Source organism: Podarcis raffonei, chromosome 2, assembly GCF_027172205.1.
Source record: "Podarcis raffonei isolate rPodRaf1 chromosome 2, rPodRaf1.pri, whole genome shotgun sequence".
Taxonomy (NCBI): Eukaryota; Metazoa; Chordata; class Lepidosauria; order Squamata; family Lacertidae; genus Podarcis; species Podarcis raffonei.
In genome coordinates, this window is record NC_070603.1 from 114,159,767 (window position 1) to 114,168,668 (window position 8,902).

At 42.3% G+C, this 8,902-nt stretch overlaps 1 protein-coding gene across 1 annotated transcript in view; it reads left to right on the plus strand.

Annotated features, from left to right (window-relative positions):
• SLC44A4 (solute carrier family 44 member 4) overlaps positions 1-7,809 on the plus strand; it is a 61,070-nt gene extending 53,261 nt beyond the window's left edge. Inside the window, exons 18-21 of the mRNA XM_053379135.1 lie at positions 4,364-4,437; positions 4,534-4,699; positions 5,416-5,500; positions 5,723-7,809. Coding sequence (XP_053235110.1) covers positions 4,364-4,437; positions 4,534-4,699; positions 5,416-5,500; positions 5,723-5,829 — 432 coding nt within the window. The 3' untranslated portion in view covers positions 5,830-7,809. The remainder of the gene's footprint in view (positions 1-4,363; positions 4,438-4,533; positions 4,700-5,415; positions 5,501-5,722) is intronic.
• The last annotated feature ends 1,093 nt before the right edge of the window (positions 7,810-8,902 follow it).

Here is an 8,902-nt window from a genome sequence, read left to right on the forward strand (position 1 = left end):
AGCCTTGCAGGTGGCCACCTAAGAGATCAGGGGTCTTAACGGTGGCGGTTGGGAGGGAAACAGATGGGGATGCCCGCAGGGGAATAGGAGGCGAGGGAAGTGAATGTGTATCCTGGAGGAGGCTTGAGAGCCACTGTGATGTGTCTGGGGGTGGGAAACTGGGGCTCAAAGCCCTGCTACACCTGCTCCCACAGCACCCAGGTCCTGCTTGTGGGCTGCTTACCAAGAGTCATCCAGCTGACCACTGTGAGAACAGGATTCTGGGTAAGATAAGCCTTTGGCCTCAACTAGCAGGGATCTTCTTCTGTTTGCAGGACCCCTGTGCAAACACAGCAAACAGTGCCCCCCTCAAAACTACGGCTTGCATAGGAGCCAACTCATCAGGGCCGAGGGTTCTTCAGTCCCCCCAATAAATCCCCCCCATTTTTTTATTAGTTTCCCCCAAAAAATTAAACAAACAAACATACATCTTAACTATACTTGACCCAATCTTAGTAACATTGTTAAGTGACTTCCTCAAATCCCCCTGGCTGAATTTCAGTGTATATCATTATAACAGTTTTCCAATACCAATTTTATCATAAAATTAACTTCATCCTTCTTTGTTTTCATTTTGACTTTAAACATATTATTCTCTAACATCACATATTTAAATCCTAAGCCTATCTGGTATTTGAAAGTTTTTCCAGTTAAGTTATCTTAACAGATTTAACTAAATAGTCTTTAAATTTCATCCATTCCTCCTGGTACTCCTCCCCCTTTTGGTCGCGGACTCTATCAGTCAGGTCAGCTAGCTACAATAAAATATTTGAGGGGTACAGCGACCCCAAAGTTGATGGGCATTGCCAGTGACAGTTTTTATACTACATTTTTAAAACTTTGCCTTGAGAGAGTCTTTAAGCCTCTTTTGTTGACCACCAGCATTGTTGTTGTTGTTTAGTCGTTTAGTCGTGTCCGACTCTTCGTGACCCCATGGACCAGAGAACGCCAGGCACTTCTGTCTTCCACTGCCTCCCACAGTTTAGTCAATTACGCTTTCCATTTTTAAGTTCAGAATTGATTAGGCTTTCCATTTTTAAATTCAGAATAGAGTAATTGCTTTGGAAGATGATAATCAGGCATCCACACAACAGTGGCGACAATGTGGTTAAAACAAACTAGGACACCTTGGAATCCATGGTTTGGAAAGTACGGTTGGGTTTTCAAAGCCTCTGTGGTTAACATTTATTTCCTTTTTTTAAATAATTTTTTATTAAATTTTTCCATAATATCTCCAATCATACAATTTTCACATCACATATTTTGACTTATTGAACCTCCCTCAACTCCTCTGACAATCATCCATAATTAAATTTCTATCTTCACATTCCTTAATTATAGTATCGCCTTTAAATACATTTTTTCTATCCTCTTTTACATTCTTGCAATATTCCTTATTTTCTTCACAAAGCTTCTTTAAAACACACTAGCGTTGTATTTTCCTCACATACAGTTTTCAAATAGTCTCTGAATTTTCCCCAGTCCTCTAGAAACTTATGGTCTCTTTGAAGTCTGATTTTCCCAGTTAATTTGTCCAGTTCTGCATAGTCTGTTAGTTTTGCTCTCCATTCTTCCAGAGTTGGTAGTTCTTCTTGTTTCCATCTTTGGGCCATCAATATTCTTGCTGCTGTTATTGCGTACTGAAAGAGTTTACAGTCCCTCTTATTTATATCATTTTTAGTTATTCCCAGTAAGAAGGTTTCTGGTTTCTTTACAAAGCTATATTTCAGCATTTTCTTTAACTCATTGTATATCATTTCCCAGAATCCCTTCACTTTCTTACACTCCCACCACATATGAATAAATGTACCCTTTTTCTCTTTACATTTCCAACATTTGTTACAAGTTTTGTACATTTTTGCTAATTTAACTGGTGTCATATACCATCTGTATACCATTTTCAAAACGTTTTCTTTTAACGTAGTACATGCTGTAAACTTCAAGTTTTCATTCCATATTTTTTGCCAATCTTCCAAATCTATACTATACCCTAAATCTCTGGCCCAATGAATCATTACTGCTTTAACTTCCTCATCCATCGTGTGCCATTCCAGTAAAATTTTATACATTTTTGAAATTATCTTACAATCATTGTTGACAATTTCTGTTTGAAATTTCGAATCTTTTTCTTTATACCCTCTTTCTTTCACATCCTTTTTAAACATATCACTTATCTGATAATAGTGCAGCCAGTCAAATACATGTTCTTTTACTTGCTCATATGGTTTCAATCTCCATTTCCCACCTTCTTTCACCACCAAGTCTCCATAAGTAATCCAATTACTCCTCATATTAATTTTCTTAACTCCCATAACCTCCAGTGGGGATAACCAATGTGGAACCCCCATTTCTAGTATATTCCTATATCTGTCCCACACTTCGATTAACGATTTCCGGAAGATGTGGTTTTCAAACGATTTATAACCCTTTTTCTTCTCTTGCCATAAATACGCATGCCACCCAAATCTGTTATCAAAACCTTCTAGATCCAGTAGTTTGGTATTTTTAAGTTTTATCCATTCTTTTATCCAGCAAAGACATGATGCCTCATAATATAGCTTTAAATCTGGCAGGGCAAAGCCTCCTCTTTCTTTTGCATCTGTTAGTAATTTATATTTAATTCTTGGCTTTTTCCCCTGCCAGATATATCTTGAAATCATTCTTTGCCATTCCTTAAAAATCATTACCCCTTTTAATATTGGGATCATCTGAAATAAAAATAACATCTTTGGGAGCACATTCATCTTGACCATTGAAATTCTACCCCAAAAGGATAGTTTTAACCTTCCCCATCCCTCCAGATCTTTCTTAATTCCATTCCACACCGGAACATAATTATTTTGAAACAGGTCAATATTTTTTGGAGTTAACCATATTCCCAAGTATTTAACCTTTTTAACAATTTCAATACCCATTTGTTGTTGCAGCACTTCAATCATTGTTTGATCCATATTTTTAATTATAATTTTAGTTTTTTTCCTATTTAACTTAAAACCTGCCACATCACCAAACTTTTCAATCTCCTCTAACACTTCAGTTGCACTGTTCATCGGATCTTCCACCATTATAACCAAATCATCGGCAAAGGCTTTGACTTTATATTCGTTTTGGCCTACTGTCACCCCCTTTATCCTTTCATTTTTCCTGATTGAACTCAGAAAGACCTCCAGGACCATTATAAACAGTAAAGGTGAGAGCGGACAGCCCTGTCTAGTACCTTTTGATATTTTAATTTCTTCTGTTATCACGTTATTTACTATCAATTTCGCCTTTTGTTCAGTATATATTGCCTTAATTCCATTAAAGAAATCATTCCCCATCTCCATATATTCTATATTTTTCAACATAAAGTCCCATGATACATTGTCAAATGCCTTTTCGGCATCTACAAACATTAACATTGCTCGTCTCTCATTCCTGGCTGTCAGATATTCCAAAATATTTATTATATTCCTCACATTATCTCTCATCTGTCTGCCAGGAAGGAAACCCACTTGATCCTCATGAATGATTACTTGTAAAACCTTTTTTAATCTCTTTGCCATTATTCCTGCAAAGATTTTATAGTCCGTATTTAATAGGGAAATCGGTCTGTAATTCTTTACTTGTGTTTGGTCCGCGTCCTCTTTTGGAATAAAAGTTATAAATGCATCTTTCCATGTCTCAGGAATCTCTCTCTCTTTTAAGATGTTGGTTAACATTTATTTCCAAACCACTTCTCAGGCAAGATCAGCTCCCAAAGCGACTTACAATTAATACCCACTGAAACATACAGTACATCGGACTATGTGAAATATTGCAGAGAAAAGTATAGAGAGAATTATTAGTGAAGGATTATTAAAAGTAATAGTGAAATTAATGAAATGCAGATTAAGTGATAAAGATTGGAAAATCTTTAGGTGTGGTTGATGGAAGTCCAAAACACTGAATAAGATAAGAAAATATGTTGTATGTTGTTTGGAAATTTTATGTAAAAATTAATAAAAATATTTTTTTTAAAAAAAGAAACATATAGTACATCAGGGAGATGTTGCAATGTTTATGAGAGTTGTGTTTCTGCTCCCTGAACAGTGGTGTTACAACCCTAGGCTCTTTCCTCTAGCAAAATAATAATTGATTGGGAATCCGTGGTGGAGTGTGGATTGTGGAACCCCATAAAATTCTAGGCTTGGGGTGTGTGGTTCTATATGGCCATCTTAATCCCAATAAAAACTTGGGGGCGGGGTGTGTGGTGTTGTTGAGGGAGGGGAAGGGCATAGTCCTACATCCTTGCAAAAGACTGAGCTTATTTCCTTTGTCTCTTTCAAACCCTTCCCCTCCTCAGATTGCCATTTATGGAAAGAATTTCTGTGTGTCGGCCAAAAATGCATTCATGCTTCTGATGCGCAATGCTGCCAGGTAATGGAGCGAGAGGGTGGGGTCAGCAGGAGCCAAGGAGAGTCAGGGAGGAAGATGGACATTCCTGGTTCGAACCTCCCCTTTCTACCCCTGCAGAGTTGTAGTCCTGGATAAAGTCACAGACCTGCTGCTGTTTTTCGGGAAGCTCTTGGTAGTTGGCGGAGTTGGCATTCTGTCGTTCTTCTTCTTCACTGGGCGAATTCCCATCGATAAACCCGAGTTCAAATCTCCCGTCCTCAACTACTATTGGCTGCCCATCCTGGTATGTGTAACTGTGCCCATTTCTTGGGCCTTCACCTTTTCTCTCTCAATCTCTCTCTCTTTTTCCTGGCCCATTTTAAGGCAGTTCTGCACCGTTCCAATCCAATATGGCGGCTAAGATGCACAGATTTGCGTTAGTTTAGCTAAAAAGTAGTACAGACCCCCCCTCCAAAAACACACACACCAAAGTTGCTGACAGAAAACTGCAAGGAATTTCTGGGAGTGAAGAATCTTGGTTGTCTCAAGGAGGATCCTTAGCTCAGGAAATGCTTTGTATATGCTTTGTTGGACAAATGGCCTGAGGAGAGGCTAACCTGTGGCCTTCTGGATCTTGCTGACATCCAGCATGGCCAATGACCAAAGGCAATGGGAGTTGTAGCTCTGACAATTCTGAAGGGCTACAAGTTAGTCAACTTAGTAGCTTCTTGTGTCGCTTCACAAAATAATAGCAGAAACCATTAAAGAAAGAGTATGAGTTGTCCCCAACAAACTGGGAGCTTTCAAAATATGGTAGGCGAGAATATTGTGAACTAGCCTTTGGCAACCCAGTGTCCTCAAGCAGATTTGGACTACAACTCCCATCGTCCACATCCACCATGGCCATCTTGGATGAGGCTGATGGGAGTTGTGATCCAAAACATCTGATTCCAATGCCGGAAGTCTTGACCCTCTCACCTCATGCCATGTTTCCCCCCCTTCTCTTTCTCTCTGCTTCAGACTGTTGTGGTAGGCGCCTACTTCATAGCCCAAGGTTTCTTCAGCGTCTACAATATGTGTGTCGACACGCTGTTCCTCTGTTTCTGTGAGTAATTTTTATTGCCCTAATTATACTCAACTGCACACCCGGGGTTCTGCAGGTGTTGCTGGACTCCTGCTCCCATAAGCCCTAGCCAGCATGGTCCATGGCCAGGTATAATGGGAGTTGTAGTTCAGCAATGCCTGGAGGGGCTCCCCTCTCCACAGTTTAACCATTCGTTTGCTAATCTGATGGGACCTGAGGCAATACTTTCCTTTTCCCCTGCAGTGGAAGACCTGGAGCGGAATGATGGCTCCCAGAGCAAGCCGTATTACATGTCCAAGTCTCTCATGAATATCCTCAACAAGAAGAACAAAAATGGCAAGGCCAAGTAGAAGAAAATTTGGTGTTACTGGTCCACATCATCTCTTGCTACAGTATATTGCTTCCTGGCTTTTAGGCCCCAGGCCTGTCTCAAGAGCACTTTAACATATCCCTTCCCTTGCTTTCCTTTCCAGTGCATTTTGAACACATTTCAGCCTTTTGGGCCTTGCCACTCTTGCCTCACGTTGTCTTGCTCCGTGTCGGCCATATTGATTTCTTAAATGGTGCCATATTGAGAAGACATTCTCCTCCGCCTCCTTCTTTACTGGCCATCTTATTTTAGAGCCCACCTTTTAAATGAAGGCAGCCATTTTAACATGTTGCCCTTCCCTCTGGTCCACCCATTTGGGGTTGTATCCAACCAAGATGTCCTGTTCATCCCAAGGGCTGCTGAATTGCCCCACACATCACACGATGTCACATGATGTGTTCTGCCCAGCGTGCAAGCGCTTGTGTGCCAGGCTGGGCAGGCGTCCCGTTCCCACTGCTGCAATGCCGGTGCTTCCCCACACGTTGATTCTGTGCCAGTGCCAACGTTTCCCTCCACGCTGGTGTTTTGCTGCCCATCTTGTCTTCCAACCCTGCAGACATCTTCACGAGAAGCCATCCCACTTCTTTTTGGCATGGGCCTCGTCACGTCCAACCCAGCGAAAAAGACGTTTGGCCAATATTTGCGATGTTACCCCACCAGATATCTTGCTAGATTTTATAGGCCACAGTAAAACAAGTGTCCTTTCCTTTAGGGCTCAGCTGATGTTCTTTCGCGGGCTATGCAACTTCTCAGTAAACAGCATTTTCCAGGTCTGTGTGCCATTCTCTGAGTTAAATCGGGTGATCAGGAAGCACTCGGGAGAACCTCTTCTAAAAACCTATCACACAGAGAGGCAGTCAGCTTTAGCTGCCTACGGTGTGGTAAGCTCAGTGTTAGACTGTTCCCCCGGCTTTTGTAGTGAGGAGAAGTAGACAGTGAGATGGCTGGAAGCTACGATTGATCTCCTCCCCAACTGGTTACAACTACTCCATGGCAAACTTTTCAAACAGCTTATATAACTCCCATCTGCACAGCTGTCAACCGTCCCTTATTTGGTGGGAAACTCCCTTATCCCAGCGCCGTGTCCCGCTGCGGTCCCTTATTGATGGTGTCCCTTAAATTTCCCAGCTTTCATGCTCACCCGGCTCAGGAGGAAAGCAGCGGCTCGGGGTCCTCTGCTGCGAGAGCGAGCGCGCACTGGCGCTGTCGTCCTGGCGCGAGGAGTTTCATCACCCGAGAGAGAAGGGGGGAGGGAGAGAGACTCTTGCCCACACCGCCCCCGAGCCTGGAGGTGGCAGCGGTGGCGGCGGCTGAGGAGGCGGCCTGAGGGAGGAGGAAGAGGAGGGGATGGGGAGGGACGCAGAAGGGCGCCACCGCAACCGCCTCATCCCGGATTGCCAGCATTTTTCAATCCTACCAATGTATGTAACTCTTTACAACAGCAAAATCCCTTATTTTGGCTGCTGATCCCTTATTTTTGAGGCTGCTGGTCCCTTATTTTCAAATATGTAAGTTGACAGCTATGCCCATCTGCCATCCTGGTTTTTCAGGCCCAACTGTGCCAATTCCTGATTACGTTGTTCTCTTTCAGAATATCTTGACCTTTTTCTTTTTTGCTTTAGCATTGGCCGCACGTCCAACAAAGAGTGGTGCTTTCAAATCGAGTGAAACAAATGGGCTGAATCACACTTAGCTCTGCCATGCACGGTAATCATTTTGTTGCCTAAGTGCCTTCATTGACAAATTGGGTTATCCTTTTCCCACTTAATTTCCCGGTGATTTTGTTTGACTCCTAAACTATTTTGGCCCCGGTCCACTTCCTGTCAGCCATTCTGTTTGGCTGGGGAGTTTTTTATTCAAAATGCTAAAAATGTACTGTATATAGACTTTTTTTCTTTCTGTACAAAAATAATAATTTTATAGAAAGGATACAAATTTATTAAAGCTGATTTTAAGTAAACCGCATTGTCTCTCTTATTCATGTAAGCGAAGGATTATATTTGCTTATATTCTTCGGCGATCACTTGTAGCCAAGTAAAATTGTCTTCCATTCATATGGCCTACGATACTGCTTAATTGGCAAGTTGTTGAGTTTTTTTTAACCCTGCTTTTCAGCCCAGTTTCCTTTTCAGGAGGTTGAAGGGCATCCTTGACATTGAATTTATTCCATGCACCCACCTGGAGAATTTGCTTACAAAGGTATTTTCATGAGGTGGAATTCAATGGTACGCTATTACAATTGTTCCATCAGCGAAAGTGTTTCAGCTCGCCAGGTGGAATAATCTCCTTTCTCCTCCTGCCCCTGCTTGCTATTCTATGGGTTCTCCCACATACCCCAAGCCAATTTGGGGAGGGGGGAAAAGTCCCGTTGTGGTAATGGGACTTGTACTAGCTCCAGCTAGCACAACGATTTAGTTGGAGCTGTTTCTGTGGAACTGCATGTGCCACAAGAAGAGGGGGTGTGATTGCCAGGGATATAGCTACAGATACTTTGCTCCGCTGTAGATGCATCCTCTGAAACAAATCTGAGGTTCTCATGCATGTGGGGCAGGTGTCAGTTTCTGCATCGGATGCATGTGTCTGGAATTTCAGCAGAAACAGCCCCCTTTGCTGGTGTTAGATCATTTCCCTTATCTGTTCTAGCTGCTTTCTCTTACCACTCCCCTTACTGCACTGCAGAAGAAATCCCTGCCCATCTAAGATGAACCTGTTGCATCAGGCCAGTGGCCCACTGAGGGCCTGGCAACACCAGAGTTTGCTGCGTGTTTCCCCATTTAATTCACATAGTCCACATAACGTTTGCCCTTCAAATCCCCCCTGTAAAGTCTGGCTTACCTGATACAGTGATAATCCAATATGTTAGGGGAAGCTGGGCCATTTGGCATGGCAATACTGTTCTGAGGTGGTTGGATCAATTGTCGCTTTCTGCTGCTTTCCTTTCCATGCACATGAGCTCAAATGCATTGTTCTTTTCCGGCTGTGTGTGTAACTATTTTTGTGCGCTCCTGAATGGAGCGTGTTTCGTCTTCTTTCATTCCTTCAGATTTGCACAA